Source organism: Melospiza georgiana, chromosome 2, assembly GCF_028018845.1.
Source record: "Melospiza georgiana isolate bMelGeo1 chromosome 2, bMelGeo1.pri, whole genome shotgun sequence".
NCBI classification, from domain to species: Eukaryota; Metazoa; Chordata; class Aves; order Passeriformes; family Passerellidae; genus Melospiza; species Melospiza georgiana.
The window spans coordinates 96,128,768-96,148,848 of NC_080431.1; the positions used below are offsets into that span (position 1 = coordinate 96,128,768).

Genomic DNA, 20,081 nt, shown 5'->3' on the forward strand with positions numbered 1-20,081 from the left:
AACCACTCAATGGGTTCACAGTGAGAAGTTCTTCCTGTTTAACATAAAGCCACAAGCAGAGACACAAAATTGTTACACAGAACAGCTGCAAGACTGTGGTTTCTTTATCTTGTTCTACTGTTATCCAGGTCTGCACAGTTATTTATCTACAGGTACTTGCAGGGCAACCAACACACATATTTAGACACCCTGATTATGGAAACTTCATGTCCAGCAGTGGCTGAAAGACATTTTGCTTATCTTTTAATAAGGCAAACACACAGACTTCACTGTGCCACCTCATCCACATCAAGTCTGTCTAATACTAGTCTGATTTTCTGTGAAGCATGTGATAAGCAATGTACTAGTGCAACCACCATGAATCAATATCAAGCTTACCCTTCACAAAAAAAACCAAAACCAACAACTGTGTAGATGAAGACATCATAGGGGATTGATATTTGCAAAGCAAGTCATAGTAAAGAACGAATAAGATGGCAAAAAAAAGTAGAAATGAGGTATCAATTAGCCTAATGGTTGGAGTGGGCAAACTGGTCAAGACCAACTCATGCTAAATTTCTTCTTCTGACTCATGATCTCGTTCAGATGTTTTCAGTAAACCCATTTCCATGGACTGGGACTGCTTGACCTTCGAATGGACCGCCCTGGAAACAGCAACAACAAAAGATGTCAATAGTAACTCAAAGGCTCATCTGACCATTTTTTATATTGTAAAATCCTGCTTAACTCTGGTATCTCATCAGTTCTCAGGGTCTCTAGCTGGTCAGATTGACCCTGAGAAGAGTTAGAAAGTCTCTTTTCCCAGCCTGGCAGTCAAAGAATGAGTCAGAACTCTTCATTTCTCAGTCTCAAGGTTGTTTATTGTTCCTTTTCCATAAAATTCTTTCTCCTGTTCTGCTGAGGTCTGCCCAGCAAGACAGTCCAAGGCACTTTGCCTGCCCCCAGGGTGGTGTTATCTTTTTATACTAAAAACTATGCGTACTACAATTACTTGCCAATACCTGTCACCTATGTTAGACAGTGAGCTTCTACTCTAAACCAATCTAAAAGTGCCAACATCACCCAGAACATGGAGGCCAAGAAGAAGAAGGAGAAAGGCAGGATACGCCCAGATTCCTCCATCTTGCCCCCTGAACCCCCATTCTAAAAACCCCAAAATCTACTTTTTCACCCCGTGATAAATTCACTATCATTCTACTTAAACTTTTGTGGCCTGTAATTCTTCAGATAAGGTTGGTAACTGTTTTTTCCTAGGGCTAAATCAAAGGCACAGGGGTCTTGAGCTCTGTGCCAAGGTCTGTGAGCCCCTTGGGCAGGGGCTCGAGCCCTCCAGGGCAGCCAGAGGAATTTCCTGGGTTCCAACATTCAGTGAGTTAGGATGACTCATTCTGTCGTTAGGAAGTGCTGCCTTTACTGATCCATCCTGACTGTACAGCTTGCAAGCTCTTGTTCTTAAGGACATATCCCAGAGCACTCCAAACAAACCTCAGTGAACCCTCCAGAAGGTTCAGTGTCATGCAGGAGCTGTGCACTCTTGGGAAGGGACCACAAAGCTGTGAGAAAGAGCCTGGCCAAACCACCCTCAGAGGGGAACTCTGCCAGTGTGCCGTGTCCAACCTTCTCTGGGGCCTCATCTGATGCTGCAGCAGCCACTGGTCCCAGCATCAGAAGGGACCAGAGATTGCTGCCCCTTTCTCAAGAGCTGCCCCTCTTTACACAGCAAAGCAGTTACCCAGCCTCGAGTGCTGGTGCCTTTCAGACTGAGACACAAAAGGAACTGGCACCTCAGTGCAAATCAAGACTGGAAGAGCTATGTATTTAACAGGATTAAATAGGACTATTAGGATGGTAGGGGTGAGAAGCATGTTTAGGACACTGCAGGAAAAGGCTTGGTAATGTCCTGTGGACAGAAGGTGATTGCATTCTGTGATCTGATGGCAGAGGTATTTTTACAGCCAAATTAACACTGCAGTTGGAATTTTGTCAGAATTAGCACTGGGCAGTGAGGAAAAGGGCAAACTTTAGATGTTAGGCAGTGAAAATGACCAGTGGAAAAAAAAATCAGGTTTGATCACAGGAAGTTTCTACCAGGAATTCTGTGTAATAATCTTCACAGTAAAGCCATGAAGCCTGCTCTCTAAGCCACTTAAAATTAGCAGAGATGAGTAGTTGGAGTCTGCAGGTAAAAAAATCTCCTACTTCTGACTTTATAGGCACTTACAAATGTGGAAGACTATTGGTGCTCATTTTATGTGAGATGTATATGTGCTATACTATCAGAGCTGCATTTATGGATGAATTTTTTCCCCTTTTTACTGAAGCAATTTCATGTGCTTTTCATTGATTACTAATAACTGTTTTTATTTTACCTTGCAAAACAATTACTTACTTCATAGAAGCCCTTTCATTTGTCAGGGAAACTTTTCTAAAATAAACCTACTAGACTAAATAGACAAATCACCAAAGTTTCAGTGTTTCAAGTAACTTACCAGCTGACAATTGTGTAATTGACTGCAAGTATAAGAAAAGCAAAAGCATAATGCCAGCAATAGCACATGGTTAGGAACATCATGTTAGTGTGATCTGTCTGATTCCACTCTGGGCTTCCATTTGGAGGGTAAAGCACAAAGCCAATCTGTAATAAAATAAAAGAGACTGAGTACATGTAATTTGATGAGCATCCTCTGCCATATCGTGTTTTATGCTACCCATCACAAGGCAGACATTTAATTTTCTTATGGTGTTGCTTATTTCTGTGTTTACTATTAAAAACAATTTTGTAGTCAATTTCAGGTGTGATGGAACACTTTAAACAGCTCTGTGCAGAAATGCCTTTGAAGATAAAGTGACAGTCCCAGAGACCCAGTGCTCTTGCCCAGAAAATTAAGCAGCCTGCCCAACATCCCAGCCCTGCAACCATCACAATTATGCACTGCAAGGAGAGGGGCTGGTGCTCAGCCCTGTGTGCTCTGAACTGAAATCTCCTCATGGATCAGAAAAGCTGCCTGGCCATTTGCACTGCCTCCCTTCTTCCCAGCACTGGCTGGGAATGCTTTACAGCACTGGAAAGATGAATAATCAAAGAAAAAATAAAGGGGAGCAACAATTCTATTTCTTCTGGGCCATCCAAGGGAAAGGTCAGAAATGGCATAAAAATGGAGCTTCCTCATGCATGACTGTAAGTTCATGTGAAATACATAGCTGATTTTTTATTCAGAGCTGGGAAAGATCAGATTCATATTTGTGCATAAAATGGAAAAATGGTGAATCCTGTGGCTATGCAGGGTTTGCATTACAAGCACCAACCCTCTGTACTGCTTAGTACTATTCAAAGTCCTCACTCAGCAGTTTAGCTGGGAATTTAGAAACTGGGAAGAGTAGAGGAAGAAGGAGGGGAGTGAATTTTGCATTTCCATGCAGAGAATTCAATGAATGAGGGTGTTGATGATGCAGAAAGAAAGTCCCTTAACCTTTTACAAATTTCCTGTGCTGCAGCCAGTGTGTGGTTTTCAGTCACACAGACGGTTGAAGTCTGATGAAGGTGTGAAAAAAGCCACACTTAAATTTCTTCTATTTTTAGTACTTTGATTTTTACTTTGAAACAAAACCCACATTGTCTCTAGAGCTAAAGAAATAGTCTGTTCTAAAATTAGATTAGGCAGAAAACAATGCATAAATGGTTGCATCTATTCCTCCTATGTAAAGTTTCTTAAATCACTGGCTGGAAGTTTGCAAACAAGAAAATAAAACAGCAAGTGCTGCAGCATCACATTCTTGAGTTCACTTATAGAAAAATACAGCCAGTTCTGAGGTCTGTCTCCATGCCAGAGAAAGCATTTAAATATTTGATTTGGTGCTGAGTGTCCAGTTCTCCTAAGAAACAGCAAACATTTTTATTCATCTTGTCTGGCCAGCACAGAAAAAGGGAAGCCAGTCTAGACACGCCGGAAGGAAAAATCACTGGAGTGACCTCAATTCCCCACTATAAGATGAAACACCATCAGCACCAGGGCTCCTATTTCTGTTACAAACTCCTAGCAGCTCCTTAAATCTGTCTCTTGTTCTGACAGCAGAGAAAGAGTCACTGTCAAATATTTGTTATTGGATAGACTCACGAGTAAGTGAGGGCATGGAAGCTGCATTTTGAAGAGTCCTTTCAGGAGCCACATCCCTGAAATATCAAAGTGTTGGCTGTTCTTTTTTCTGCTCAGCTGCCAGAGCACTAGAAAAGCAGGAGGCTTTACACTACCTAGTCTCTTAATGAGAATCTGTAATTTAAGTACCTTTTGGCAATGTTAATGAGACCTTTGCCTCACCTGTCCTGGGTGTCTGGTCCAGCAGCTGACAGTAGAGACTCTCTTTGTAAAGAACAACATCTATTTCCATGCTCTAAAATCACTGCCACTTGGCTGGCAAAATTGGAACAGGATGTTACAGGGATCAGAGAGCTCTGTAACATGGAGAACTCAAGGAAAACACTTAAGCTTCTTTATTGATTCAAATAAAAGGCACTTGAAGATAAAAGTACTTCTCATAGCCATTTTACAGAAGAAGCTTCTTCTTCTTCTTCTTCTGTAAGATGGCTATGAGAAGTACTTTTATCTCTTAAAAGGATTTTTTTTTCTGCATCTCTTTAAAGTAACTTATTTTTTGTAAGTCTTTGGAGGTCTGTGTTTAAAAGGCTTATTGATAACCTGTGAAACATCTGCAAAGGGTTAAATGACAAATTTTGGTGAGGAAGAAATTACAAAGGCAGAAAAGTCACCCACCTGCCAGAACCAGCTGCCCTGCAATATGCAGAGGCTTGTACGGAGCATCTCTAGCACGATACTGCCACGGAAAAACACTTCCAAAAATATGCAGGCAGCAGCTCCAAAGATAGCAAATAGCAGTAACTGATGAACATGGACATCCAGCATGGCTCTCCCATGAAGATGGTAGCAGAAGAGAAAACCTGGAATAAATTGTGATCAGTTTAAGATAATTTCCTCCCTTGTAATTTCCCTCCATCTGCTTTTAGAAAACAGTGAAACGTTTCTGGCATTTCTCTTTATGCCAGTATCACCTTCACTCACACTGGCTTTAGCTAACCAGTTGCGCACCATGTCAGTACCTGCAGCAAACACATGCCTGAGCTACTGAGCCCTTACCCAAAACAGGCTTTTGCTGCTATTTCCATAACATTTCTGTTGCTGTCTAAGCAGGTAGGAAAGCTAGGATACACCTCTACAATGCAGGATCATGACCTGGGCAGTGTAAGGAGGGCCAAGACTGATCTTTTTGTGATCTCCTTGAAGTGTTTCAGGGAGTGAAACAGGCAGCTCCCAGAGGGTCATTCTGCAAGGCTGATTTGAGATTCCCAGACTGTCCTGGATTGCCAAGCAAATTCTATCATATTTACCATCTGTGTGGCAGTTGTCTTCTGTTCATTGGGCAGTTTTCCTTATCTCTTCCACAACCGCTCCTCCTCTGGGGAGACACCTGCTGATAACAGGCTATTGAATGTCACTGCATGACTGAGAAGAACTACAGCATCCCATTGTGAGATGCTCCACCCAGAGGGAGGAGCCAAGCATTCCTACCCAGATATAATCTGGAGGTACTGGAACACCAGCATGGCTTCTCCACTGGATTCCCAGAGGAGCAGCTGCCTCTTCTTCCACTGGATCTTCAGAGGAAGACTACACCCTTTTCTACAGGATCCCTGCTCCAACAGTGTCTGTCACTCCAGGAGGACTGCAGCCACAATTCCAATTGGACTGCTACCAACACCCTGACCCACAGGTTGTCAGGTTGTATTCTGACTCTGTCAGTGTTGCTTTAGTTTACTGCATTGTTTATTTTATCTTTTTATTTTCTTCCCTAATAAAAACTGCTATTCCTGCTCCCATATTTTTGCCAGAGAGCCCCTTAATTTAAAATTTATAGCAATTCAGAGGGAGGGGGTTTACATTTTCCATTTCAGGGAAGGCTCCTGCCTTCCTTAGCAGACACCTGTCTTTCCAAACCAAGACACAGACCAATGATCAATCCACAGGATTCATGCACATGCCTGCAGGGAGAGGTAAACTGACCTTCAATGAAGACTGCTATGGACAGCATCATCCTGTCCATGGCTGCTGGCAGCGTGTTGGTGCCGTGAGCCACGATGTCCACCAGCCCTGAAATGCCATAGAAGAGGTACATGGTGGCATGCTGCCAGTTCATCAAGTGGTCCCAGTGCTTCTTCTCGTAGTTGTAGAGCTTCAGATGAGGTCCATCAGGAACAAACTGCTCAGCCACCATCCCTGTGCATGAAACAAGAAGGAAAACCATTTGTTCTGGTGCTTAAGGTATAAACTGATGGCAAGTCTTTACCCAAACAGTAGAGGCAGCAGTACATCCCCATGCAGCATAATGCCAGTAAGTTTGGGGTTTTAGCATCGCATAATCTGGACAGTGGAGGGCCAGGGGAAATCAGGCTTCAGCTCCACTCCTGGTGGAACTACTTTCATCTTGCAGTTTCCAGCAATGAAAATGGAAACAGCTTATTCTGTGCTGCTTTTTCTTCTTTTAAACAATTGCTATTGTAGTAGTCCTCTGACCAAATTGTTCAGCTGCCTTTTCCAATGGTTCAAACATGAGCATAACACATGCTGAAGTCTCCAAAAGAAAGATTTACCATTTCAGTGCCCTGCCACATGCAGGATGACAGAGTTCAGAGTCTTAATTCAAAGGGGATTTTTCCTCTAAAGCCATAAAAGGAAACCCCTCCACCGTGCAGAGTTATTAAAAGTCCCACGGGAATGTACAGGGAGTGAGAATTTGAATCACTGCCCCACTCTCTCCCTTACCTTGGCCCCTCAGTGTTTTGCTAACTAGCTGAGGTACTCCAGCAAGGGAAAACTGCTTTTAAATGCTTTATATGATCAATGAAGTTTGGGGAGGGTTTAAAAGTTGTTCTGCTTTTAAAACATAAAAGCTGATTACATTGTTTATAAAGCACAGGCCAGCATCCTGCTGTAAAAACACATATGCTGTAGAGCAAATGCAGTGTTGTTTCACCTTTATTTCCAGTTTTCCTAACATGGAAACAGCAGGTTTTACTCCTGATGCCTTTATGTCTGTCTTAGCCAAGCAGCTTTTCCATGCTTTTGATTGGAATTGGAATTTCCATATGTTAAAATAAGAACTTGTGGTTTCAAAATGAAAATAAAACCAGTACATTAATGTTTTAGCTGCCAAACTACCTCTGGCCACAGACTGGTAGATTTGTAGGAGAGGTGTCCACAATCACACCTCAAAATGAATGCTGTTATTTAGATTTTTATCATTTTCTAATGATAAAACTGTAGACACAACATCCCTTCAGTGCTGATATATCTTAACAGAGAGGAAGGAAAAGCAAGTACAAGACTTTGTCACAGCCTGCACCTTGATTAGAAATGAGGCAACTCTGGGCATCTAAAGAAGAGTAGACAAATAGAATCTAGGAGTGCAAAAATGCTTAAAATTTAGCTATTTTTCAACTTGACCTGCAGGTGCTGAGCTCCTCAGATCCCCTGTTGTTTAGTTTACTCACCCTCTAAAGCCAAATCACTACCACACAGCCTGCCAGGATGTAAAAAACATTTTCAGCCAGCTACACAGCTCCCAAAACCGTCCCAGTGGGTTTGCACCAGGCCTGGACACAACAGAAGGACAAACAGCTCCCCACACACCATCACAACAGTCCTGCAGCAATAAGAGCTGGAGTTCAGTCTTTTTGTGTGAATATTTTCACTTTTGACTGAGATTAATCAAAAAATCATCTGCATAATTTACATATTTTATCAATAAATCAGTGGAGGCTTCCAACCACCTGAGGTGGTTGAATTCAAAATAGAAAAGCAACACCTTCACTGTCTGGTGCTGTGCACATGGAGCCCCTTGCCTAAACATCTTGTCTCCCTCCCTGAACACTGAACAGTACATGAGCACTGAGATGGGGTCAGGAGCAGTCAAGTGGTCCAGAGTGGTCAGGAGACCTCACAGAAGCTCCAGGAGAGCACTATGGATGGAAACCCTGTTATGGCCACAGCTGTGTAATAACAGCATTTCTCAGTGGTTAAAGGGCAAAAGAGCAGAACAAAAGGAGATTCATTTTGTCAGAGAACAAAATTTAAAGCAAAAAGTGTTAGAAGGTACAGCCTGCCCTTAATCCACCTCACTTACCAATGAGGGCAAAGACAGCTTTGATGATGCCCTCCACAAACTCCAGGCGCTGGAATCCTGCCCTGGAACCAAGGTAGCAAACGTTCTTGTTCTTTCTGCAGGCGTACTTCAGTGGGTACTTCACTGACCACCACAGGCCAAAAAGAAGGAAAAAGCTTCCAGGGAGGGCATGCCCTTTGAAATTGCCCATGGTTTTCTGCTAGGCAATACCTGAGGGAGAAACAGAGACTGGTTATGGGAATAGTGGGAGAATTCTGTGGGTTATCATTCTAAAGTATCTCCTTGCATAGATCAAACAGGTGTCACTGAACTGAGTACTCAGAGTTAATTTAAAAATAAATTTGGTTACCTCTTCCCAGCCACTCTCCCCAGTTTCACAGCTTTGCAGAAGCAGCAGAGCAGCTGATCTGAAATGCAGAGCTGGCAGCCAGCAGGGAAGGAGAAGAAAAAGCCATGGCACACTGTGTCTTGCTATAGAAGTTGTGCTAGCAAAAGAGAGAACCTATATACTCACTATGTACCCATCAAATGGGTAAATATTCACTAATAAATTGTATTTTTTTATTTCAATCCTTGTTGTCTTGTTATGACTTACTAACATGAAGTAATTCTCATTATTTTATGGGTGAATTATGCACCCACCACTAGATATATATTATCAAGTACATCAAGTGCACACAAAAGTGCACTTGATGTACTTGATAATATATATCTAGTGGTGGGTGCATAAAATTTGACAAGGTTACTACCTGGTCAGGATTATGTAGTAATTTAAAAGCAGTGCCATTCATAATCCTAGTAATTCTGGTCATCATCCCAAAATCTGGGATAGTTGCCTTTGAGCCAGTATCTTCTTCATTAAAATGACAGTTCTAACATTAAATTGCAATTTTTCTTTAAAATATTGTAAATTGAATTATTGTGCCTCATGCCCCAAAGGCACACTGAGTCTCTGCACAAGCAGCACTCAAGAATAACATCTTTAGAAGGACTGGCAGTCTGCACTTTCTGTTATTATTGTTGCTGACCTAAAAGTTCAATTGCCTCACTGCACTGGAGCTGTCTGGCTATGAATGGAACATGGAAGCTCTAGTATATTTTTCTTTTTCATGAGTATTTCCTATGGTCAGCCCTGCATAAGAAGTTTTAAAGTGCAGCTTCTGGGCCATGGAGCACTTTCAGGGTTCATGTAAGGCTGTCTAGTCTGTGTGAGCCCTCTCCTATTTCTGGAGGTTAAACTCCACTGAAAGCTTTAGAGTTTTTTTTAAGAAGAGAAACTTTTCCACATGCACAGGCCCTGGAGTTCTCCTAAGACTATCCCAACTGCATGAGGAAAGTGGCCTCTATAGCCACAAAGAAAAGAAAATATGACTGTTCATGCATAGCATGAGTCTGGCCTGATTTAAACAGGATGCAATCCTGCAGCCCCTGCCTGTCCCCTCCTCTTCCAGAGCCGAACTCTCCCACTCTAAGGGCTGCTGGGTGGGAGAGGTGAGCTTTAAAAGCTTTCCCTGGGTAATGAATAATGAATAAAGTCTTACCTAATTTCTAGGGAAGCACTGGGGAAGCACAAGAGCAGAGAAATGTGATGCTGGTTGCCCAAGCAAGACCATTCCTGCAGGTGTGCCCCTGCAGGTGTTGCAGAGTCTGGTGTGTGCATGTGGAAGTTGGGAAGGAGAGCGTGTGGAGACGGGAAGCATCCCCTGCCAGGCATGGGGCAGCCAAAGGGAGCACAAGGGACATATTTGTGAAATACAGAGCTGTGTTTCATGTTGGGTACAAACAGGCAACGTGTGTGTTTGTGATTGTGAGATGTGTGGAGACCAACAATGGGAGAGCTGAGAAAGCTTATGAGTACCCCTATAAATGCCTGTAAGCCTCAACTGTCGGTGTGCAGCTGGAGGGAAAACTTCCCCCGCTGTACCCAGCACTGTATTGCTCATACTTTACCATATTAATTAATAAATTGATTGTTGCTTGAATATTGGCCTAGTCAAGCTTCTTATTCATAACATGTTTATGGACAAAATATAAAGGACTCCCACTTGGGGTTCCTGCTGTGTGGGGAAGGCCTCCAGCAGCTGAGGGTCCAGGAGCTGGGAGAGCCTTTCTCTGCCTCCTCTGCCTCCCCACCACCCTTAAAGCTCTGATGAGTTGCTGCCTGTGTGTTTTATTGCAGGTGGGGAAAGCACTGCTCACCCCGCAGCAGCCCACAGCACAGTGGGGCTCTCACTGGTGAGGTTTGGGAAGCTCAGCCCCACAGGTGGGACCCAGCCCTTGCTGTCTCAGCCAAGAGGTTCTTTCTTCATTTTGGGACAACTTCAGTTCAAAGACTCTGACCTGCCTGCACATCCCTGCCAGTACTCACTGCACTGCTGTTTGCCTCAATAAAGGGCAGCACTAACAGCTTTAGACAGTGCTCTAAACTTTGCTTTAACCTTTAAAATACTTATTTTGCTATTCAAACCTTAATTTCTGAGGTTTTTTAACATGCTGGCCTGGAAGGTATTGCTGTCTTTTCAGTCACATTGGTCTTTTCCCTTCTTTGACTGAAAGGAAGAGGGGAGGAGAGGGGAGTGGCTTTTCCTCACCACATCTCGCCTCACTGAGCACAGCTCATTGACAAGACTTTATTCATTATCATTATGATTCACCACAGGTACAAAGCAGTTCAAAAGGAACAATTTGCCCTGTACCGCACATCAAAGCAAAACAATTGATTAGAAAGATAAATGAAACCTCTGAATAACCTTCCCTTAGGAGAGTACAGCTACAGTAGGAGTGAAATGAAGAATTGTGTTGAGATCATTTGTAGTAAAACTTCAAAAGCAATTCTTAATCTGTAAATTCACACCTGGGTTACCTAGATTTTTAAACACTGGAGGATTTTTCTGCACAAAATCTGACCAAACTATCAAGAAACTTTGTTTTGAACAATTTTTTGCCTTTCAAAACAAGCAAAAAGAAGAAAAGACTGATACAGCAGCTGATGTTCCACATCCAGTGTAAACAAAATGGAACAAAAAAACTACTTTTTTGCTAAAAGAAGTGCAATCACATATTATTAGCTTTAGAGGGTGTCAACTTCAGACTGAGTTCATCCAAAGGTGTTAGGGATTTTTTGTAGGATTTCTCTAGAAAGACACAGATCAGTTCTGATGGCCAGCTGTTGTGGCAAACCTTTGGTATGCTGCATCTCAACACAGCTGGTTTCAGAAAGGAGTTATACAACTTACCCTTTAAAGTTTTAGTGAACTTAAATCATCATGACAGGGCTTGCCTTAAACTGAATAAACTTCCAATTCATGTGTTTTCTCTTTTCAGGCCTGAGAGCTCCTTCTGGTGAGTCTAGAAGTCACCTGCCAACACCCACTGTTTTGAAGTGACTGAGAAGTTTTGTCTGCAAATAAACTGGGGGATATTGCACAATTTGTGGGCTTAGCATGAAACTGAGGATATGGTGAGGCTGAGCCCAGACTCCTCAGTAGGAAAGTCACTGTGGGGTCCGGAGATGCATCTGGGAGGTGGAAGGCAGAGAGGAGAACAATGGGAGGTGAAAGGAGAGGAGAACAATATGTCAATATGTTTCCATGAGGCACTTTGGCATTCCCCTGTGGAGCCTGGGACAAAACATCTGCCAGGTCTTCTGCACAGCTTGAGAGCCAGACAGTTTTGGAACAGCAGGTGCTATTTATTGGATAAAGGTGGCATCAGCGTGTTATGACAATGCTTGATGGATTTGAGGGCTTGTTTTTACAGAGCCTTATCAGTCTATATCTGCAATGTCAGACTGATGCTGCAGGATGTGCAATGCCAAGACCCTCTCTTTTACCCTCAGTGATTTCAGGGCCAAGGCTGTTGGCAGAGCCACAGCCACGTTCTCAGCAGCAAACATTCCTTGCTGCCCACAGCCCTCCCTAGAGTTCACCATCTTAGACTGGATATCAGGAGAAATTTCTGCACTGAAAGAACTATCAAGCTTCTGCCCAGGATCATCATTCCTGGAGGTATTTAAAAGGAATGGAGAGGCGGCTCCTGGGGCGTTGTTTAGTGGAGGACTTGGCAGTGCTGTGTTAATGGTTGGACTCAATAACCTGAAAGGTTCTTCTCCTACCTAAACAATTCTGTGATTCTGTGGTCTGCCAGAGCTGTAAGCAGAGTTTATCCACAGCCAGGTGACCTGCTTCACAACTTCAACTCTGCCCAAATCCTTCTCCTAACCCTGCCAGACAAAGGTAGTGGTTCTGATGCCTACAAAAGACACACAGACATCAAAAGGCACACAGCTGGCATCACAGAATCACAGAACCACTAGATTGGAAGAGACCTTCATGATCATCAAGTCCAACCCAGCCTACCACCTTGACTAAACCACGGCATCAAGTGCCACATCCAGTCTTTTTTCACACATCCAGGGATGGTGACTCCACCACCTCCCTGGGGAAGACATTCCAGACTTTTATCACTCTTTCTGTAAGAAAGTTTTTCCTAATATCCAGCCTATTATCCAACCCTTGGCACAGTTTAAGACCATGTTCTCTTATTCTGTCCATTGATGTCTGGAGAAAGAGACCAACCCCACCTGACTACAAACACCTTTCAGGAAGTTGTAGAGAGTGATAAGGTCACCCCTGAGTCTCCTTTTCTCCAGGCTGAACACCTCCAACTCCCTCAGTTGTTCCTCACAGGGTTTGTGTTCCCAGCCCCTCTCCAGCCTCGTTGCCTCCTCTGGACGCGCTCAAGCGTCTCAAGGTCCTTCCCAAACTGAGGGGCCAGAACTGGGCACAGCACTCAAGGTGTGGCCTCACCAGTGCCCAGGGCAGGGGCAGAATGACCTCCCTGCTCCTGCTGGCCACACTGCTCCTGATCCAGGCCAGGAGCCCTTGGCCTTCTTGGCCACCTGGGCACACTGCTGGCTCATGTTCATGTCAGCCAGTGCCCCCAGGGCCCTTTCTGCCTGGGCACTGTCCAGCCACCCCCTACAACATTGCAGGGAGTTATTGTGGCCAAAATGCAGGACTTGACAGTTTCTCAGGGGAACTGGAGAAAAAGGTAATTAGGCATAATTATGGCAACAAACTCAATTGTTAAGGTAGTTTATAAATTTTAAGTACCAGCCAATGTTTCTGCAGCTGATTGGAATAAAGAACAGGAATAATTCACAGAATAATTTACAGGTACCCATGAATGTGAGATGCTTTTTTTTTAATGTGAGAACTCCAAGCATAGTTTTTCTTGCCATAACCACAGAAAGCACAGCATGATTAAGGTTTTTCCAGTAATCAGAAAGCTGCACGGTATTGCAAAATAAGTTTTACATCCCCACTTTGCCAAACAAATATAGGCTGTTCACAGCTGCCAACAAATTCCCCATGTAGCCATAAAGCTTTGTGTACCTGGGCTGCTCATCCCTCTGTTCAGGCTTACTCTGTTCTTACTCCTTGGGGTCAGAAGGGAACATGGCATTCCACTGAAACAGGAGGCTTCCAAGTGAGCACCCAAGAAAAGGTGTGCATTTTTGTGGCTATTAAGAGCTGCCTTTTTAGCCTGAAAATTATCTCACACTATCAGAAGCATGAAAGGCAGGCAAGAAATGGACACAGATGGTTGATTTAAATATCCTCAGATGGTTTGGGGAGAGATGTTTTGTAATATTTACCAGTTTGATTTCTGGAAGAGCTAGGTTAGCTTCTCTTTGATCCCTTTTCCCTTTAAAGGACAGACAGAGGTTTAGGCAGCACAACCTCCATGGGCCAGGGACATGAGCAGGAGCTGAGCCAGAGCCTGTCCTGCAGCAGGCAGCTTCCCTTCCCTGCACATACTCCTGCCACAGCACTATGCCCTGCAATTTCCTGTGTTTGTCAAGCCCTGGGGGATTCTACAGAGGACTGCAGACCAGAAATGTGGATTTCTTTTCCAGAAATGACACAAGCTATAAAGACACAAACTCACTCTGCTGCAATGCTTCCATTTCTGCTGCACAACCACATCACAACAAAGGTTAAGCTCAAAGGTTAAGCATCACCATTTTTTTCTTCCATATGCTAGGTTAGAAATGATGTGGAGTTTATAATATTTGATGGGAAATGTTTATTTATCCATAACAGCTGTGGGAATGGATTGTGATATTGGTGAGAATGATGTAGCCAGATAAGAGGAGGAAATAACAATTGTAGGCATTTTCTAATCAGTGCACAAGCTGTGACCATACAGCTTCTACAAAAAATGGAAACCAGCAAAGCTGAAATGCATATAAAACAAAGAAAATCACAGCCAAATTTAATTCAGTACCAAAGTTTCCTACTTGCAACTAAAGATCTATTCTTGAGGCAAGTGCCTTTTGTCCTGCAGCCCTTGTGCAAACACCACAGCCAGCCAGGCTGATTGAAAAACTGTCTGTTCCAAGTACAATGTTCACTAAACCCACTCCTGGTTTCATGTCATGACTGAAAGCATGAAACAGAGATTACAGCTCCATGTTTCCAGATGAGATCCCTGCTCTGGTGTTAAGGAAATGCTCAGCTGGCACCTACAGCTGCTTTAGAATTAGATGGAACTGTGTACTGTGTGTATGAATGAAAGCAGGACAAAGACTGAAATGCTGGAAACTGACAAGACAGCCTTGGTGGGTTTGGCTTAGGGGTGTGTGGGAGATAAAGATTTTCAGGTAATGAAAATAAAAAGAAATGTCATAAACACACATCTCCAAAGTGTGTAGGAGAAGAATTCAAGCTTTGAGAGAATCTTCAGGCCTAGATGAGAAGCAAAAATCCCAGAGGTAATGACCAGAAATCTATCTGCTGGCCCTAGAAAGAAGGGACTCTGGGACACAACCTCCCACAGTGATGAGTTTGTGCCCACAACTTGTACCTCTCTACTCTTTTTCAGTGCCTCACATCTGTCAGAGATTCTTCCTCCCCAGATACTTGCCAGCCCTCGGAGTGCTCCTCACTGTGTTTGTTATCTCCCATGACCCTGCACTTTCTGGCTCTCTTTCCCTGTTCCCTGCACATCTGCTGGCTGTTTCTGCTCCCAGAGATGAGCAGGCTATCTCCAGGGGTTACTTGGGGACAACAAGTACTACATAACAATCTCATCATTGGCTCCTGATATCTGAGCAGCTGCTCCTCTGGGCATATGAAATTTTTAGTCCTCAGAACTGCCAAAACGAGCCTTTCTCTGAGCACCACAAGTTCAAAAAACTTACACACACACAAAGTAAACCTGGTAAGTGCATGGGACACACGAGAGTCATTTTTTCCTAGGAAAGATTCATGGTTCCTGTATTGGTCATAAAGCCTGGTATTTCCTAGCACTGGCTGAAATGAAGGGTGAAATGTCAGGGAACTGCTGCAGGTACAGCAGTGCTGCCTCTGCTGGGACCAGGTTTGGCTCCAGCCACCACAGCCCCTTCCAGGCCCCACTGGGGTGCCCCTCCATGGGTCCCCCAGGCAGGGCAGCAGTTCCCTGCCCCACAGAGGGTCACTGCAGGCTGCTGCCCTCCAGCTGAGGGGCTGCAGCTCCTCCCAGCCTGGCAGGTTTTGGCTGTGTGTGGCAGAGTGCTGCCAGAGAGAGGGCATGAGGAGGGACATGCTGAGACATCCTGCTGCTCTTCACTAGCAGCTGAGAGCATCTCCCCTGTCCTGGCCATCCAGAGCTGGGCTCAGCTGGAGCTCTTAGTGCTTCCCTGTTTTCACCCCAGTTGTGCTGGCTAGTGGTATTCCTGTATGTACTCACTCTCCTTTTGAAGTCAATTCCTTTTATCACAGAACCACAAAATCATGAAATTACAGAATGGGTAATGCTGGAAGGGACTTCTGCAGGTCATCTAGTCCAACCCCCCTGCTAACGGGGTTTATCTAGAGCAGGTTGCCCAGGATTGCATCCAGACAGGTCTTGAATATCTCCAGTGGGGGAGAATCCACATCCTCTCTGGACAACCTGTTCCAGTGCTCGGCCACCTGCACGGGAAGGAAGTTTTTCATCACGTTTAGGTGGAATTTCCTTTATTTCAGTTTGTGCCCATTGTCCCTAGTCCTGTCACCAGGCACCACTGATAAGATTCTGGCATCATCCTCTTGACACCAGCCCTTCAGATACCTGGATGTGGTTCCCTCTCAGCTGTCTCTTTTCTCCAGGCTGAACAAGCCCAGCTCCCTCAGCTGCTTCTCTGAACAGAGATGCTCCAGTCTCCTAATCTTCCTTGTAGCCTTCTGCTGGACCCTCTTCAGTAATTCTTTGTCTTCCTTGAACTCAGGAGCCCAGGACTGGACACAGCACCCCAGATGGGGCCTCACCAGGGCAGACTAGTGGGGGAGAATCAGCCCTGTTCTTTAAAACAGCCCCAGTCACTTCAATGACCAACCTCTGCAGGACTCTAGCTGTTCCTGGAGTTCCATGGTCCAGCACTAGGAAGATTTCTCCATGGCTTTGCCACAAAAGCCAGTTCTGTAGGGTGTAATCTCTGACTCCTCTTTGTCTTCCCAGTTGTGTTCACTTACATGTTCTTTGCTTCCTAGGAGGGAAAAGGCTTCCTAGGCTAGGAAAATGTCAAGAGAACAAAAGTTTGGTGTATCAACTGATGATTTAGAGATCAGAGCCCTGCTCTGGAGAGGAAATGAAATAAAATATGGATTGGTTTCTGTTGGCATCCTTTTCATAGGCCTCCTCCTACAGCATCTTGACAGTACAGTTGGGGTTTCAGTGGAATGGTCTCATAAAATAGCAAAGCTGACAGGACACTAGACTATGGAAAATATTTCTAATAAACACTAATGACCACTTGGGCTGTGAAAGATCCTGCATTTGGCACTGACAAAGCTCTTTACAGACTCTTAGAAGTTACTGTAATTGTTATTTATGTCTCCAAACACTTAAAGACAAGAAGACACAACCCCAAAAAAGGGGGGAGTCTACTGAGAAAACTCAATGTTTGAGTGGTCTTTAATGAATATTTTCCACCAGCAAAGAAGCCATATCTGAAAGAGAGTTCTGTGCTTAGAGGAGGACAGGTCACAGAATCATAGAATGAGTTAGCTTGGAGAGCAGCTCTCACATCACCGAGTCCAGCCTTTGATCACCACCCTGCCAGCTACACCACAGGGCACTGACTGGCACAGCCAGCCTGTCCTTCAACACCTCCAGGGACAGGGACTCCACCACCTCCCTGGATGGTCCAATCTAATCACCTTTCTGTGAAGAAATTCTTCCTAATGTCCACCTGAAACCTCTCCTATGCCCTTTCATGCTGTCCCTACTTGCCTGGGAGAAGAGGCAGACCCACTCCTTTCTGCAGCCTTCTTCCAGGGAGTTGCAGAGGAGGTGTGAAGGCATCAAGGTGTGGAGTACAGGGCTTGCTGATCTCCATAAGTTATAATTCCTTGGTTGCAAGGGTTTCTCCCTTACAACAACTACTGGTGACAGTGCAGAAAAGGCATTAGAATTTCTCTCCGTTATGTACAGGACCAGATATTGGGGTGACTGGAGCCTTTGAATGATAAACTGGATTACAAAGAAGACCCTGTTTTAAGGAATCACCAAACACTAATAAAATATGGGAAGCAGAATTGTCATCTGTGCTGTGTGCATTAGTAAGCTTTCATCTTAAGGACAGTCTCAAGTTGACAAAAATGGGAAGGGAGCTCACATCAACAAATGTGAGTTCATTATTAAGTCCCTGATGATTTTAATACGAAGGATTTGTTTTTCTTACTGAAAAACTACAAAGAGACTCAGCTTCCTAATGCACAGCTCATACCATACAGCTCATACTTGGGCAACAAGCAGGTGACACTTGTAAGAGCTGAACGTCTCAGGTCCCCTGCAGGGGAGAAGGCTGGAAACATAGAACACATGTCCAGAATATTGGCTTCTGCTGTGACACTGTGCTTCATTTGCTGTCTCATCCCATAGAGAGCCAGCCACTTGCTCATGAATCTCTGCTTTCTGAAGCTATTCCTTTAAGTGTTCATAACTTTCTGATAAAGTTATAGAATAGTTTGTGTTGGAAGGAACCTTTCCACCAGTCTGGGCAACCAGTGCCAGTGTCTCACCAGCCTCCTCACAAAAAATTTCTTTCTTATACCTAATCTAAGTAGACCCTCTTTTAGTTTAAAACCCCATTGTCCTATCAACAAGCCCTACTAAAAAGAGTGTCTCCATCTTCAGCCACCCCATTTGTCTTTGCAGTACAGTTAGGTAGTGTGAGCCCTCATTGCAAACAAAGTGATTAAAAATAAATGTTTAAATTTTATGGATTTGAAGATTGTAACCAATTCTATGAGTGCTTAGGGCTTACAGCATTCTGCTGTGGTAAGAAAAAAATATATTAAAATTTTCTTATCAGTAATTTCCACAAAGCTGTGCAACAGAACAGGTGGGGTTTGCACCTAGAGCTTTGCCCTGAATAACCTGCCTTTGTACCTTGAAGTTTCCTCTGCAGTCTTGTCTGTCTGTCTCAGGCTACCTGATAATACTGCTTCTCCAAGGGGAGCCAAATGCACTGCCCCTACCAGCTATAGCCTGGGGGAGCACACTATCAACAGCAGAAAGCTGTGTGGATGAAAACCAGGAAGAGAAGAACTAATAAATAAATGGGAGTGTTGGCAAGGCGGTCTGAAACATTGCTGCTAGCTGGGGGAAATGGCTGGCTGGCTTTGCCCAGCTAGAAGAGACAAAATGCTTGAGAGGTGTAGTTCCATTTTACAGGACGACCTCAAACTCATTACATTGGGATTAGTTTGTGCTAACACAACATTAGCAGAGACTGAAGAGTCCTCCATGATACAGCAGCAGCAGCTTCAGCTCCTGCAACCCCTCCAACAACACAATTAACAGAGAAAGCAAACCCAGCAAGATCCTCTTCCAAAACCACTGGCATTACAGATGCTACACAATTTGCCTTAGAAATGTCTCAAGTGCGAGGTGATTTGGAGCAGGAGTTTTAGGAGTGTTTCTCAGATAGCATTAAAGTGTTACAGCAGGCCCTGATTAAGGCATAAATTGATAAAAGGGACTTAAGTCTCCTTTTTACCTTCTGGAGCCAAAAGCAGCACCAGGACCCAAGGTCTGGATAGAGCTGCCCCTGCAGAGAGTCACTCTACTGAAAGCAAAGGTATTTCAAAACCAATGTCAAAGTATTTGTAATTCCCTGGTTTAGGAGCTCGTCTTGGAAGAGACAGTCAAAATTACTCCTGCTGCCAGCTGCAAGTGAGCACGAGTGTGTTTGGTCACGTGTCAGAAAAAGGAGCCAGTTGACAGGAGTTCCAGCACTGAGAAGTCTTGGTTCATGCACCTCCTCAGGCTGGAACAAGGAGCCCATTTTTGCCCTGCTGCACTGGCCATCTGCAGCACGGGCTCAAATGATCTTTACACCAGATTTGTGTGCAGAAACAGAGTAAACAGCAGTTTGCCTAAACACAGGCATAATTATTCCAGCCACTCAAGGTTCTTCTGAGTTTTCTTCCCCAGCAGTTATTTCTACCCACAGTTTCCAGAACTTTGGAGAGAAATCTGTTTGGTTTGCCCAGCTTCATTTGTAAAGAGAAAAATACAGGAAAAGCCACACAAGCAACCCTGAAAAGCAGCAAAAGACATCTGAGCAAACTTCTGAAAGGTAACTCCAGTCAGTGATGAATTTGCATCTAAAATGGATATTGGAAACATTCCTTTTACAAAGTACTTGCAGTGTTCTGGACTACAACTTGTGCCATAATTTAAAGAGTTCCACAGAAACAGCAATATATAAGGTGATGCAAACAAAGTTATACATAGAGGAGAAATCACAAGTCCTAAGTATGCAAATGCATGGTAATAATCAAACACTTGGTTTAAAAAGTAAAAAGCAGAAATACTTTGGTCTTAAGTACTTCAGTTCCTAAACTCTTCAG

The 20,081-nt window shown here is 44.0% G+C and overlaps 1 protein-coding gene across 1 annotated transcript; it reads right to left on the reverse strand.

Annotated features, from left to right (window-relative positions):
- Positions 1-550: 550 nt before the first annotated feature.
- TMEM45A (transmembrane protein 45A) lies at positions 551-8,383 on the reverse strand. The gene is made up of 5 exons (XM_058018538.1): positions 8,194-8,383; positions 6,075-6,287; positions 4,770-4,954; positions 2,490-2,635; positions 551-644 (listed from the first exon to the last, which is right to left on the reverse strand). The coding sequence occupies exons 1-5, from the start codon at positions 8,381-8,383 to the stop codon at positions 551-553; spliced, it is 828 nt and encodes a 275-aa protein (XP_057874521.1).
- Between the last annotated feature and the right edge of the window lie 11,698 nt (positions 8,384-20,081).